The following is a 17,068-nucleotide window of genomic DNA, read 5'->3' as shown; positions in this document are numbered from 1 at the left end:
AATTATATTATTCTCAAGGGTACACACTTGATCTTTATATATATATATATATATATATATATATATATATAACCTGAATGGAAATAAATTTGTTAGTTTGAAATTCCTTCAGTTTGGCGTTGCACTAGTTTTCGTTTCAGTTTTACTTGTAACATCATATATGCATAAAGGCAACACAATTTAAGAAGAAATTATCTTGGGCAAGCGGAAAATTCGGCTAAATTATTGATCAAATAATTTGCAACTGGTATGCATACTTTTAAAAAAAATTATAGTTACTCTGTTAATTAATAAATTTTTAGTATATTTTTCACTCTATTAAATATATATTTATAAATAAAAAAGTGTTATATCATGCAGGTTTTTAGACTTAAAAATATAAATTTTTATCAAAATTAAATTATAATATTACATGAAAGTAAAGAACGAAATATTTTTATTTTAATTTTATTAAAAAATTGAATTTTTAATATTTGAAAGACTAAAATCTCACTTTTAAATTAGAAGCAAAATCATATTATAAAATATATACAACAATGGATTAAAATTTTAATTTTAAATTTTCTAATTAAATAAAAGTAAAAATATGATAGACTAAAATATCATTTCAAATAAAATAGAAGAATCAATTGAATATTATTAAACAAAACTAGACAAAATTATAAAATATTAATAATAATAATATATAGACACTGGCACTTAATTCTCTTAAACACAAACCTAGGTCCCAGCTAAGTGGTTTAGTTTATTTTCTAAATAGAAGCGGTAAATGTTTCTTTTGTTTGAGAATAAAATCAATAGACTAAAAGAGCTATATTGTGAATATTAATGTCCAAGTCTACAAGAGGTGCAGAGTCTAAATTATCAATCACTGAGATTCAAATTTTCTAAAACAAATTAAGAGGTGCAGAACCTACATTAGAGGTGCAGAATAAAATATCCAGGGAGTTCAAAATTGATTAAAATAGAAATATCAAATGTAACTTAAGAAACTCAGGGGTACAAGTGAACCCCCTCACGTGTATGTAGCTCCGCCCCTGTCTCTCCCGGCCAAAAACCAATTACTAATCTCTCAAGATACAAGTATCCATTCAAGGGGACCCAGGAAACAAAAAAAAATTGTGGTTTCATTGTTAACTGATGTTCAATATCATAATAATTAATAATAATAAACTAAACATAAGAAACCAAACACAGGGACCCAGGAAAATAATTTTTTTTTAGCATTGGTGTGTTTAAATCAATTCCAGCGAGTTTCATGGTGTGTGTGGAATTTTGTTAGACAGGAATTTTGTTAGCCAGAGAGTTTCATGAGTGTGTGTGGAATTTTGTTAAATGTCTCAATGTCAGGGAGTTTCATTAGACAGGAAATAACTTACTTGGATATTTAGTAACTTATATATCTAGTTTACTTGTATATCTAGTTTACTAACTTATAATGGTTTTTTAATACTTTGATCAAGTAACACACCACATGAAACATAAAGTTCAAAAGACCATTTATAAATTATAACTCAGAAATCCAACACAGTCCATAAAAACCAAACACACATGACAGTCAAAACATATAAACCATTTTTTCCATCACAGAAACTCACATGCTTTTGCTCACATCACATAAACCATTGTTTTCCAATTTCAAAAGACCAAAACTAAAGTCTAAATACAAATTAATTAACAAAGAGCATAGAAAAAAACATCATCTTGAAGAAACTTACCGATTACACAACTGCGTTATCGCCATTATATGTTATCTCATTTTGTTTTATTTCGTTGCCGTTATGTGGTATCTTATTTTATTTTGTTTCGTCTCATTGCCGTTAATCTATTATATGGTGTCGTTTCGTCACCTATAGGTGGTATATCATTTTGTTTCGTTTCGTTTCATCTCATCGCCGCTTTTGTTTCGTTTCCGTAGTGTCTCGTTTTACTTCATCTAGTTGCCGTTATATGGTATTGGATTCATAAACAAATCCATCATAAATCACAAATTCAGCTCTAACCCGACATTTATATTTCTTTTGTATGATCAACAATTAATCTTATACAAAACATGCCATAAAAGTCACAATATATACATTCTTATCATATATAATTTAGTACATCACTTATAGTTTCTCACATCATTATTACAAGTCTTATGTTTAAGCAGGTTTTAAAAAATATAAGTTATCTTTCACACCCTCCATTTAAGCAGATTTAAAACAACTATATTTCACCATATTAACAAACAAAAGTCACATTTCATATATATAACAAACAGAAGAGACAAACCTGTAAAGAATTATGGTGGTGGTGGTTGCTTTGACGACGGTGCGAGCTGAATCAAAGTACTCAACTTGCTGAATCAAAGTAATTAATATCATTAAGAATCAATATGAAAATGATGACCTAGTCAAGTGTAGAATAATAACATTATCATCTCAGTGGGAGCTAAAAATGGAAGTGCAGAATAGAAGAAACTTAGTTTAAGGCTCATGCTCAAATTCACTAAACTCACACAAGTATAATTCAAATATTTGTATACACATTCAAACTCAGTTTCATCAGGCAGTGCAAGCTCAGTACAAAAGGCAATCAAATTAACAAAAGAAATACTCATGCAATCTAATTCAGTTTCTTAAAGTCAACAGACATAAAAAACCAGCTTCATCAAGCAGTAACTCTACATAACATTTTCAAAGAAACTTATTCAATGCTAGAAAAATAGTAACACTACACAATATTTCCATTCTCTACAAAAAAAAATCATGTATTAATGAAATCCAGATTATGCCCTCTAGCAAAAGTCAAATCCCAAATTCAAATCTTTCTAAGCAGAATCTCATAACTCTATGATATATGGCCTCTTAAAAAGAAGTTGTGATATAGGTAATTCACAATTTATTCTCCTTAGGTTGAACTTCAAAATTGATGTTCACAACAGAAATAATCAATTCTAGTTCATCTTTAGAGATCTCCAAAATTATTGTAAATAAGTAGCATGTATAAATCCCAATCGCGATGATCCGGTGACATTGTTGGTAAACCAAAACGATTATGTTCAATATATTTCTAAACATTCTCAGATTCAACAACTCATTCAAGTACTTGCAAAGTGCCCCATTTGGATAAAGGAAATTGTCTCTTTCATTCTCTAAATCATACGAGTCGATGAAAATCGTTGTATTCGGCGAATAATGCGGTAAAATAGAAACAATATAAACCATAGAAACAATATATGCGGTAAAATTCAAAGGAGATTTTAATACAAAAATTCAGATTAACTGTAACTCATTGTGAACATATTAATTTTATCTTAAAATTGTAATCATATACAAATTAGAAAGAAAAACTTGTAACTAACTAAACAAGAGTAAAAAATGCAGTACCTTCAGAAAGAGAAAAACAGATATAGTAATCAAATTTTCATTGACATTCACTCAGTTAGAATTATTAACAGAGAAGAAATAAGAGAGTTTGAAAAAAGGGGAAAAGACACACAAACCTTGTAACAGAAAAACAATAGATCCATCAATAAAGAAAAAGAGAAAATTCTAGGTTTAGGGTATAAAGCAAAAGAGAAATAAAGAGAAATTGATAGAGGATTTTAGAACTGAAACCTATCATAAATGAGAAACAGGGAGAAATTGAGTTATAGTTTAAGAAAACTAACCTATATAGATTGGTTAGGGATTGGTGGTGATGGGTTTTCGCAGTGGTGTTCCGATGGAGATACCAAAACAGCGGCGAAGGTGCTAGGGTTTTTGCAGTGGTGTTGGAGTTCTTGTTTCGCGCTCTCCAGTTGTGAAAGAAGGAGTTCAGAAATACTGAAGAATTTATTTTGTTTTTGGAAGAGCGGTTCTTTTTGTTTGGCATCACAACAGTATTTTTCTATGAACCGTCGTTGAATTTTTTTCATTTGGGCCAAATAAAGAGGGCGGTTGGGCTCAACCGTCGCAGCCCATTAAGCTATTTTAAAAATAAATATAGGGACAGTTATTTTCTTACCAACAGTCGCGAATATTTTTAAAATAAATATAAGGGCGGTTGAGGCACCGTCGCGAAGCATAATTTAGGGCAGTTTAGCTTGGAACCGTTGCAATCCATATATTTTTTTAAAAAATTAAAGGGCGGTTGCAACTAACCGTCGTAGTAACTGTAGTTATACACATAAGAGGACAGTTTTCAAGAACCGTTGCAATCTATTTGTCGTAAAATGACATTTTTCTTGTAGTGGGAGCTTACTTCAGTCCATACAGGGCTTTATGCAGCATGTACACCTTTCTCTCTTTGCCTAGTTTCACAAAACCAACTGGTTGTGCAACATAGACTTCTTCGTCTAAGGGTCCATTCATGAACGCACATTTAACATCCATCTGACACATGTGCCAATTGTTCATGTTCGCGAGACTAACAACCAACCTGATTGTTTTGATCATAGCAACAGGTGTAAATACTTCATTGAAGTCGATTCCTTCCTGAAAATTCTGGTATGACAGACTCGGATGTCAATCCTGATGTCAAGAAATCTGATCTGTTATTAATGTAGCACAAGTAGAATACAAGGATCCCTCATTATTTGATTACTCTTAGGAAAGAGTCAATGAGTCCTGGGATCACACATGTTCAACATACATAACCAGATTATAATTTTTACATGGTTCTGTATAAGAACATCTAACACTTCTGAACCTGATGTTATAGACAAAGTCATAACATTCATAACTGAACAAATAATGCAGAAGATAAATAACACAGATAATTGTTAACCCAGTTCGGTCTAACTACCTACTCTGGGGGCTACCAAGCCAGGAAGAAGATTCCACTATCAGTAGTACTATTTTATATAAACAACCTCTGGTTTACAGATAAAAAACCTCTGGTTTACCTAGTCACTACCCAATGCAATCTCTATCTCAAAACTCCATCCAAGATAAGAAAACCTCTGCTCACTCCCTGGTGATACCTAACTGTTACAACCCTGCAACAACTATTTACACAATTAACAATGAAACACATACTTGATCTGCTTCACAGCTTCAATCAAGCTTACAATACTCAACTCTTACCTACAGTTTTCGAGTGAGGACAATCACTTCTCTAACCTACAGGTTTCGAGAAGGACACGACAGCCATCCCACAACCTGGGTGGTCTACCTATAGAAACCCTAATGATTACATCGTTAAAACTAGGTTTTCTTTTTTTACTAGGTTACAAAAGTTTCCTATTTATAACCTGATCCCAATTGGACTTGGGCTTACAAATCGCAGCACTCATGCTGTTACAAATATGCAGAAAATATTCTGCTACAAATAAGGTCTTTTAATCCCGAGTTTCCTAAATTAGAAACTACTGAATCCAATCTTCTGATCTGATTCTTCCTGAATCTTCAATCTTCTGATCTGATTCTCCAATTATTCTTTTGACCTTTAAATATGCGCCACATGGGATTACATAATATTCACATAGAATATTCTGTATCTGTTAAGTACAAACTGAATCTTCCTTTCAGTTCTGCAGGCGCGATGTCATGAGTTGATGTCATGACATTCCATCTAACATCTTGCTTGTACCTGTTTTGTTCTTTATAAACTTGTAAGATTCACATTAGTATTATGTTTTACTGCTATTATGTTTTAACCAAACATAGATGCCAATAAGCCAATAAAAGCATTAACACTTCCTTCTGAAGAAATCCTTTTACCACAAGCCTTGCTTTGTGTTGAGTCACTTCCCATTTGGGATTAAACTTCACCTTGTATACCCACTTCACGTCAATTTCCTTCTTGCCTTGAGGCGATTTAACAAGTGACCAAGTGTTGTTGTCTTTGATAGACTTCAATTCCTCATTCATAGCTTTCACGCACTTCAAACCCTTCAATGCCTTTGCTGCATTGACATGTTCAACATCTATGTAGAAAGAGTAATGTACCAACTCAACTTCGTTATCGACCACATAATCTGATGTGATCATACATTATTACAACCCTGCAGACATGTGTCTTGTTCTTTGAGGTCTTCTTGGGCCTGCATCACCTCTGACTTCTTCTTGTCGAACTTCTTCTCTTTCGACTTCAATGGTTGGTTCTTCACAAAATATTCTCACTGAATCCTTCTTGACATTCCCAGTCTAATCTCATTCTTTAAGCTCATCTATGATTACGTCCCTGCTGATCACTACTTGCTTATTCATAGGGTCGAACAACTTGTAATCTCCAATCGAATGATATCCTTTTAGGATCATCTGACTCGACTTGTCATCAAGTTTTCTTCTCAACTGATTTGGCACATGTCTATATGCTATAGATTTAAATACCTTCAGATGACTCAAGTTATGTTTTACGCTAGACCAACGTTCTTCTGGCGTAATTCGTTCTAGCTTATTCGTTGGACATTTATTCAAAATGCATGTTGTCGTCGACACAACTTCACCCCAAAACACTTTAGGTAAATGATTTCCTTTCAAAACACTTCTCACCATATTCATGATGGTTCGATTCTTTCTTTCTGCTATTCCATTATGTCGTGGAGTGTAGGGTGGAACCACCTCATGCACAATCCCTTCTTTCTCACATAGCATGTCGAAGTCTTTCGACACATATTCTACACCACCATTAGTTCTTAGAACTTTGAGCTTTCACCCACTTTGTCTTTCGACCATAGATTTAAACTTGGAAAATACCTCAATCACTTCTATTTTCTTCTTGATCAGGTAAGTCCATAATTTTCGACTTAAATCATCTATGAATGCAACAAAATATTTGTTACCTCCATTTGAACCCACCTAGATTGGACCATATACATTAGAGTACATGACTTCAAGGATTGCCTTCGACTTACTTCCTGCATCCTTGCTAAAGATGTTCTTGTGATGCTTCGTCTGCACACAATCCTCACACACTTCTCTTGGAATGTCGATCTCTGGTAACCCTGAAACCATATATCTTCTTTTCAACTCTCTGATGTCATAGAAGTTAAGATGGCCTAGTCGATAATTCCATATCCATTCACCTTTTCTAGCTGCTGTTGCAAGGCACTCATGCTCCATCACATTGAGTTCAATCTTGAAGATTCTATTCTGAGACATAGGAGACTTCAAGATTAACCTACCATTTGCACCAACAACTCTCATCATCTTGTCTTCGATCGACACCATATAGTTCTTTTCGACCCATTTCCCAATGCTGAGCAAGTTGCTCTTCATGCTTGGTATGTACAACACATTAGAAATTACTGACCTTTTCCATCTTTCATTGTAATCATAACATCACCAATACCTTCAGCTGCTAAGGTATTGTCATTTGGAAATTTCACCATGTTCTTCATTGAGGGATTTATGTTGACAAACTAATCATTCCTTCCAAACATGTGTGATGAGCATCTAGAATCCAAGTACCATTGGTCCTTGAATTTATCTTCAACTTTCTCACATAGCATGTCGAAATCTTTCGACACATATTCTCCACCACCATCAATTCTCAGAACTTTGAGCTTTCACCCACTTTGTCTTTCGACCATAGATTTAAACTTGGAAAATACCTCGATCACTTCACTTTTCTTCTTGATTAGGTAAGTCCACATTTTTCGACTTAAATCATCTATGAATGCAACAAAATATTTGTTACCTCCATTTGAATCCACTTGGATTGGACCACATACATTAGAGTATATGACTTCAAGGATTGCCTTCGACTTACTTCCTGCATCCTTGCTGAAGATGTTCTTGTAATGCTTTGCCTTCTCACATTCCTCACACACTTCTCTTGGAATTTCGATCTCTCATAACCTGTTGAATGCAGTATAGGGCAAGCAACAAAATTTTTTTGGAAATATTACTCCGGGAATTATCGTCCTCAGAGATGGAGAGATGCCATTCAATAGTTTCTACGGTTTCGAGCTTGGGTTTGAATGAGCAAAAAGTAAACAAAGATATAGACAGTAAAAGAATAAACACATTCTTAGAAGAGAAATAACTTATCAGGAATGTAAATATATTCACTCTTCACAAACATACACTTACCAAACCGTTATACTCAACCTACGATACTCATCTATGTTATCACGTATCTCTCACATAAGCGTCCATCTCTGGAGCACAAACGAGATCATCTCACAACTAAGGTTATCTCTAACGCGAAGTCGCGAGAACACGAAAGCATTAAGTACAGATACCCACAGTGAATGCTAGTTCTAAATCTATCTCTAGAATTCAGAACCAACAGATTATCATCCTAGATAAGGATTCAAGAAGTTTATCTCTAAAGCACCCCAAATCCCCAGCATAGAGTAAAAATCCAGGATAATATCAACACAGATTTGTAAAGCAAGTTAAACATAACATTATAATCGGTAAATATACATAAGATTCAAGTAAATATACAAACAAAACCCAACCAAAGAGAAATACACAAAGAAGAAAAGAAATGAACCGAAAATCTCCCGGTTTGTCAGCTCCGTTCGACGCTCAATCCACCCCCGATCATCCGTATGCAACCTCCGAAGTTGTTTTCTAAGCTAATTTTGATCTAAGAATGAAAATGATGGAGTTGAGACTAAAACTTTCCCAAAACCATAACCCTAAAATGTCTCAAATGAAGAAATATAAAAAAAATTCTGCGCAGGTCCGCTCAGCGGACCCCCTCCGCTCAGCGGACTCAAAATTGCATCCAGCCTCTGATTTGCTCCATTGGAGCTCCGCTCAGCGGACCCCCTCCGCTTAGCGGATGACAGCAAAAGTGAAATCTTGTTTTCGCCATAAGTTGAGAACCGTAACTCCGAATTGCGCCCAGTTCGAAGCGTTGGAAAGCTTATTCAATGCTCTCTATCCAATAATGAATGAATGGAAACCAAAATGATAATTTTAGCATCCTTATTTTGAGCCTTATTCTTTGATGAATTGGTAGAATTTGCATTCTTGAAGCTTAGCCTTTAATCTTTATTACTCAATGCTCCAAAGATGCATGAATACCTATAAAATGAATGGAAAGCTATTAATTGATATAAAAATGAATCAAAAGTACAAGTATGCACATATTTACACAAAAGTTAGGATTTTATTACAAAAATCATAAGAATAGAATCGATAAGTGCCACAAATATGTACTCAAAATATCGACATTTTGACACTTATCATAACCTTGAAACCATATTTCTTCTTTTCAACTCTCTGATGTCATAGAAGTTAAGATGGCTAGTAGATAATGCCATATCCATTCACCTTTGCTAGCTGTTGTTGCAAGGCACTCGTGCTCCATCACATTGATTTCAATCTTGAAGATTCTATTCTGAGACATAGGAGCCTTCAAGATTAACCTACCACTTGCACCAACAACTCTCATCATCTTGTCTTTGATCGACACCATATAGTTCTTTTTGACCAATTTCCCAATGCTGAGCAAGTTGCTCTTCATGCTTGGTATGTACAACACATTAGAAATTACTGACCATTTCCATCTTTCTTCGTAATCATAACATCACCAATACCTTCAGCTTCTAAGGTATTGTCATTTGGAAATTTCACCATGTTTTTCATTGAAGGATTTATGTTGACAAACTAATCTTTCTTTCCAAACATGTGTTATGAGCATCCAGAATCCAAGTACCATTGGTCCTTGAATTTATCTTCACCTTTCTCACATAGCCTGTCGAAGCCTTTCGACAAATATTCTCCACCTTCATCAATTCTCAGAACTTTGAGCTTTCGCCCACATTGTCTTTCGACCATAGATTTAAACTTGGAAAATACCTCGATCACCTCACTTTTCTTCTTGATTAGGTAAGTCCACAATTTTCAACTTAAATCATCTATGAATGCAACAAAATATTTGTTACCTCCATTTGAATCCACCTGGATTGGACCACATACATTAGAGTATATGACTTCAAGGATTGCCTTCGACTTACTTCCTGCATCCTTGTTGAAGATGTTCTTGTAATGCTTCGCCTTCACACATTCCTCACACACTTCTCTTGGAATTTCGATCTCTCGTAACCCTGAAACCATATTTCTTCTTTTCAACTCTCTGATGTCATAGAAGTTAAGTTGGCCTAGTCGATAATGCCATATACATTCACCTTTGCTAGCTGCTGTTGCAAGGAACTCGTGCTCCATCACATTGAGTTCAATCTTGAAGATTCTATTCTGAGACATATGAGCCTTCAAGATTAACCTACCACTTACGCCGATAACTCTCATCATCTTGTCTTTGATCGACACCTTGTAGTTCTTTTCGACCAATTTCCCAATGCTGAGCAAGTTTCTCTTCATGCCTGGTATGTACAACACATTGGAAATTACTGACCTTTTTCCATCTTTCGTCGTAATCATAACATCACCTATACCTTCAGCTGCTAGGGTATTGTCATTTGCAAATTTCACCATGTTCTTCATTGAGGGATTTATGTTGACAAACTAATCTTTCCTTCTAGACATGTGTGATGATCATTCAAAATCCAAGTACCGTTGGTCCTTGAATTTATCTTCACCTTTCTCACATAGCATGTCGAAGTCTTTCGACACATATTCTCCACCACCATCAGTTCTCAGAACTTTGAGCTTTCACATACTTTGTCTTTAGGCCATAGATTTAAACTTGGCAAATACCTCGATCACTTCACTTTTCTTCTTGATCAGGTAAGTCCACAATTTTCGGCTTAAATCATCTATGAATGCAACAAAATATTTGTTACCTCCATTTGAATCCACCTGGATTGGACCACATACATTAGAGTATATGACTTCATGGATTGCTTTCGACTTACTTCCTGCATCATTGCTGAAGATGTTCTTGTGCTGCTTCACCTGCACACATTCCTCACACACTTCTCTTGAAATGTCGATCTATGGTAACCCTGAAACCATATTTTTTCTTTTCAACTCTCTGATGTCATAGAAGTTGAGATGGCCTAGTCGATAATGCCATATCCATTCATCTTTGCTAACTTCTGTTGCAAGGAACTTGTGCTCCATCACATTGAGTTCAATCTTGAAGGTTCTATTCTGAGGCATAGGAGCCTTCAAGATTAACCTACCACTTCCGCCAACAACTCTCATCATCTTGTCTTTGATCGACACCTTGTAGTTCTTTTCGACCAATTTCCCAATGCTGAGCAAGTTTCTTTTCACGTCTGGTATGTAAAACACATTAGAAATTACTGACCTTTTTCCATCTTTTGTCGTAATCATAACATCACCAATACCTTCAGCTGCTAAGGTATTGTCATTTGTAAATTTCACCATGTTCTTCATTGAGGGATTTATGTTGACAAACTAATCTTTTCTTCCAGACATGTGTGATGAGCATCCAGAATTCAAGTACCATTGGTCCTTGAATTTATCTTCACCTTTTGTTGTGACCATCAGCAACATCTCTTCTTCTTCTTCTTCTTCTTCTTGTTTTGCAAACTTTACATCACTTGATTTATTATTTTTCTTTTATGGTAAAACTGTAGAATAGTGACCATACTTCTGAAAATTGAAACACTGAATGTGACTCTTGTTAGGCTTTCGACTACTACCTCTATCTCTACTTATAGCACCATGTTATACCCCAAAATTTGCCCACATATTTTTCAAGAAAACTCCAATCTGAAAATTAAGGGGTCTCATATAATCATGGATTTTTATTTCAACAAAAATCCTGACATATGAAATACTTAGTTTTTAGAATCTTTCTTATACAGTAATTTGGCTTGCAGTTGAATTTATTCTTACGCAAACACCAAATATTGTTTATTACTTCACACATGCTATTTATTTATTTACAGATAAATAGTACTGACACAATTGGTACAGAGTTAAAATCTTTTTGCAGGCGCAGAATCAGGAAACTCAGACTGTACTGGTAACAAGTAGATTATTATTATCTTTTGTTTCCCACTAATTTTTGTATTATATTCCATTATTTGCAAAAATCTTTTCAAATCTCTTTTTCAAAAATCAAATCTCTCCTTTTTCCAACACTATCATGCACTTTCTTTCAAATCTTACTTCCACTCAAATTTTCCTTTTGTACGGAATCACATCATTCCCCAACGTCTCTTTCCTTCTTTCCATTCTATAAATACCTCTCATTTTCTTTCATAAAATCTCACATCAAATTCCAATTCATCTTTCAAATTCCTATCTTCATAATCCATCCTTTCTCTTCTTCCCTGACAAGAATGGCAAAATGGATAGAGACACTGTTTCTTACAGTCATCACCATTGCTACGGTGATCATGACTTTCTTCTGCCTGCACAGTCCTGAGGAGTGTGGACCTGCAATGGTTATGCTCCCAATCATCTACATGTTATTGTTCATAGCATGGGTTATCAATCGTCATTCTTAAAATTTGCCGTATTTCTTATTTCTTAAATGTACCGTTTATTCGTCGTACTGTTCAATATAGTATGTGATATTTGTACTGTCAGTATTAAATGTTGTACTATTTGTCATAATATTGCTTAATTACTAAGATAATATTTTGTGTGTTTTCTGCCAGTCAAATATTCCTATTTCTGTGCATTAAATGATTTTCAGGGTTATTATCGGTAATTTTGCCCGCATACCGTAAATATTAGTTATTTATTATGTCTATGTTTTTCTAACAAGTCATGTAAATAAACTTTCATTTTTCATATAAAACAAAAAAAAAACAACAAAAAAGAAAATTAACTTTGACTGTTGATTTTTCACTCTAACTGCTACATCAATACCTGAACAGTCAGTTGACAGCCAAACTGCTGGCAGTACAATTCTCAGTGTTTTGTACCATCAATCAAATCAATCTTTCACAATTCAAAATTCCAAGGTTTTTTGTTCTAGAAGTCTTCTGAATATCACGCGATTAGCAGAGACTCAACACTGCACAAAAATCAGGTACGCTTAACTGTCTCCTACACAAACAGTCCCTAATCAGGGTTTTTTCTTGTTTTTACAGGAGCAACAAGTTTTTGAGAGCTCAAATGGATTTCATACACATCCATATATCTCAAAGTACCATCATACAAATTTTCAAACCTCAATTCACTCAGACGCACCGTCAGCAGCTCAAACAGTCAACAGACGACCCGTTTGACCAAAAAAGTCAACAGACAGTCAAAAATGAAATTTTTTGTCAAAGTCCATATTTTGTCAAAGGATTCATCATTTGATCATTGGATGATCATAATTCATCAAGGAAAGATCAAAAATCAACAAAACCCTAAGATTCAAAATTAGGGTTTTTGCCTGAAAAGTCAACTCAACTTTGACTGATCATAACTCTCTCATCCTTCATCCAAAAAATTCAAACCAAAGCTTGTTTTGAAGGAAATTCAATTATCTTTCAAATGCCATTGATCCCATGGTCATTGGATTCACCATTTGAAAAATATGATCAAAGACATTACAGGTCATTTTCAAAGTCAACAAAAAGACACTTTTTTCAAAAGGACACACAAGGAGCTTCAAAAATCATTTTGACATGAGACCAAAGGCATTGGTTAGAGGACTCTTTGAGGTTTCCAAAAAGTGCAAGATCTCCTTCATATGACAAAAATTGAAGGATTTACACCTTGTTGAAGTTGGCTAAATTTTGGGAAAATACATGAAATCAACATTGTTCAAAATGGCATTTTTTCCAAATGGGGCCAAGTTTTCAGCATTCAAACATCATTTCCATGATATTATGGGCCTCCCACGACCAAGACAAAGCCCACATCATTTTTCTCCATTTTTTGATTTAATTTTATCATTTAAGATTAAATTAAAAAGGAAAAAAAGGAAGGATAAATCATAGCTTATTTTCTAAGCTAAAAGCTCACACATGTGGCTTAATTATGCAGCAAGAAAGCTGCAAGGAAAGGCTAAGGAAAGAGCAAGCCAAGGTTGCTTGAGTTCCAAGCTTGAAAGTCAAAATTCAACAAAGGCAATCATTGCTTTTAGCTTCAAATTTAAGCACTCCAAGGCCTATAAATGAAGCTGCATATTTCATAAACAAAAAGAGCAAGACACCCACGAAATATAGCAAGAGTATAGCAAGAAAACTCATCAAATTTCTCAAAATTTCCATACACTTTGTAATTTTCAAATTCAATATTCCAATCAATATCAATACAAACCAATCATTCCAATCATCTCCTGGGATCTAATATAGTAAGTTAAGATCATAATTCATGGTTACATGTACATAAAACTCATGCTTTAAAAAGTTACATATTCATGTACTTTTCTAATTTTCGAATCTCATAACTAAGCATGTTTTAACGCCAACTAACGCTTCTAACAAGTTGCTAAGATGGTTTAGGGAAGATTTGAACCCTCACATGCAAGTCTTAACGTGAGAATACACATGTGCCATTCTTGAGGTTCCAAATATGTGAACTTTCGAATCCCATGATGCAGGCGTTTTTAGCCAAAACTAATGCCACCATCGTGTTCAGGAGGTCATTTTAAGTCGACCTGGGTGCCCCTTGTTTTTGTTAATGACCATTTTTGTAGGTTTTTGAAAGCATGAGAATCTGAAGCAAAATCCGCAGGTAAAGTTGTAGGAAAATCCGCAGCAAATTCCATAGGTAAATTGAAGAAGATGATGAATAGTGATGAGGACCCTTTGACTGCACGCGTGGCCTGTCCTTGTCTTCCTATTCGCCAGTCAACTGAACGTGGGTCCCACGCTGGACTCTCAAAGTCAGCATGATCTCATGGTACACCTCTAATCACGTGTGCCATGTGACTCAAAATCTCAGCCCTTGATCTCCACTAAAAATCAATCCCACGCGCCAGATCACTCTTCCCCACCATGCTCCCTCACTGATTACCACACAGGATCAGTATCCTTTTATTTTCTATTTTATTTTCTATTTTATTTTAATTTCTTTGTTAAATTAATTAAAAATAGTTTTAAAAATCCAAAAAATACACAAAAAATATTTTTAGACTTCTAAAATAATATATTATTTTCTGAAATAAAAATATTTTATTTTTCTTCAAAATTTCAATATTTTGCATAATTAATTAGTATATATTTATATATTTGCTCTTTAATTATTCTAACCAATCAAAAAATCCCAAAAAAAATTGTTCTTTATATAAAATATTGTTTTTATATTATAAACTAATTTTGTACATATTTTGAATAATTTTATCTTTGAGTTTTAATTATTTGTATAGTTATTTACATAATTATGTTTTAATTAACTTAAATCAATTTCAAATCAATTTCCAAAAATTCCAAAAAATTAGTTTTGTTTTAAAATTAATTAACAAATATTTTGTAAATATTTTAAACTTATTTCTAGGTTTAAATATATTTTCATCTTTTTCTTCATTTTAATTTAATTAATTATGCATTAATTATAATTAAAATCAATCATAAAAAATCCAAAAACATGCCTTTTATTTTTCTTGCAATTTAAAATTCCTAGATAAATGTATAGGATGTCAAATTCATGTAAATAGGTTAGTTTACATTTCCCGCACAATCGATGTAATAGCGTAGATTTACTTTCCGCACTTTACATTTCCGCACTTTAATTTCCAGCACATATAAACTGCGTGTATGTCAAAGATAAAATTGAACCGTTAGATCACTAACTTCAAAGATAAATATCTGAATCCAATCACAATCACACTTGCACCTCTTCAGGTAATCCTTTTCAATCTTTCAAAATCAAAGTCAAATTTCACTGTTTTGAGTACAAAATCGAACCTTGCTTTTATATCCGGTGAAAGGATAGATTTTTAAAGGAAATAGGATAAAGACCTTACAACTCAGGGTAGACCTCCTAGTTTGCTTGCTCAAATCAAAACAAACAAAATTCTCATACACTGTTGATTTTTCAAAACTTTCAAAAAGACAATACTTTGTATACATCCAAACACGGATTATTACAAAGTTAACGTTCTTTTCAAAACATCTTTCGAAAGATAAACAAGCATTTTGTATACATCCACACACGGATCATTACAAAAATTCAAATTACAAAGGTATTTGAAACCACATATGAGCAATTTCAGAGCAATTGAAAAGTAATCGAAAAACAAGTGAGCTAAGCAAACTTAAGAGCCCATGGATAACCATGGATACAAAGGGTGCTAACACCTTCCCTTTGTATAACCTACCCCCTTACCCAGAATTTCTTAAAGGTCTTTTTTCTGTGTCTTTTATAAACCTTTCCTTAATTGGATAAAATAAAAGGTCGGTGGCGACTCTGTGATATTTTCAAAAATGCGAAAGCATTAAGCGACAAAAAAGAGTCAGTTCACGTATCTCTACAGATCAGAGGTATGGCCCGGTATTAAAAAAAATCGGAGGTCCACAGAACTGGCGACTCTGCTGGGGAGATACTTTCAAAAACAAAATGTTTTCAAAAGGGGTTACCTTAAGAGAATAGATTACTTCGATGTTTTCAATTGATTGACTTGATTGCTCTATTTTTTCAAAGGTTTGTTTGGGTATTTTGCTTGTGTGAAAGATTCTAACCCGAATCTCGAGATACCTTAAGTATATGACAATAGACCAAGGAAACTGTACGGCATGTACCGATACGGTTGATCTGGTAGTCATCGTTAGTGCGATACTTTGGTTTATACTGATGTCCCTTGAAAACGATCAAGGAGTATATTAGGCTTCCGAAATGTCATTAAACACTAATTTGTCTTAGAACCTTTTTAGTTGAACTTGACTTGTGGCCTATTAAGTGGCTAGCTTTGAAATTGATCGAAGTTAGTTATCCTCGAGGAATATTTTGATCGGCCGCTCGAGCGCCGTATTGAGATGTTACTTCCAAGGATCATAGAACCCGAATGCTATTCTAGGACATGTTTTAACCAACTAAACTTCAGTGGGGAGGGTATCACCTATCAGCTTCATACAAGCCTTTAAACCTAAGGCTATTGTTTGATTTGTTTTTGTGTGCCACATGTTTGCATCATAAGCATATCATTTTTGCACCAAACACTTCAAGGATCAAAGAGTTTACCTTTGTTTTTGCAGGTAATGGCTCCCGCCACCAAAGATTACATCCGAATCAACATCTCAACAATACCATCTGAGCTAAAAGACTTGGTGTCAGAATTCCCCAGGAATGTTCAATTCACCGAAAAGCATGGTCACCTACTC

The 17,068-nt window shown here is 34.2% G+C and overlaps 1 protein-coding gene across 1 annotated transcript in view; it reads right to left on the bottom strand.

Annotated features, from left to right (window-relative positions):
• Positions 1-9,773: 9,773 nt before the first annotated feature.
• Positions 9,774-17,068, bottom strand: part of LOC131605265 (uncharacterized) — a 21,870-nt gene continuing 14,575 nt past the window's right edge. Inside the window, exon 6 of the mRNA XM_058877641.1 lies at positions 9,774-10,124. Coding sequence (XP_058733624.1) covers positions 9,774-10,124 — 351 coding nt within the window. The remainder of the gene's footprint in view (positions 10,125-17,068) is intronic.

The sequence above is a fragment of the Vicia villosa genome, linkage group LG5, assembly GCF_029867415.1.
Source record: "Vicia villosa cultivar HV-30 ecotype Madison, WI linkage group LG5, Vvil1.0, whole genome shotgun sequence".
Classification (NCBI taxonomy): Eukaryota; Viridiplantae; Streptophyta; class Magnoliopsida; order Fabales; family Fabaceae; genus Vicia; species Vicia villosa.
Note: the sequence above shows the minus strand (reverse complement) of the source record. Positions and strands in the feature narration are given on the sequence as shown.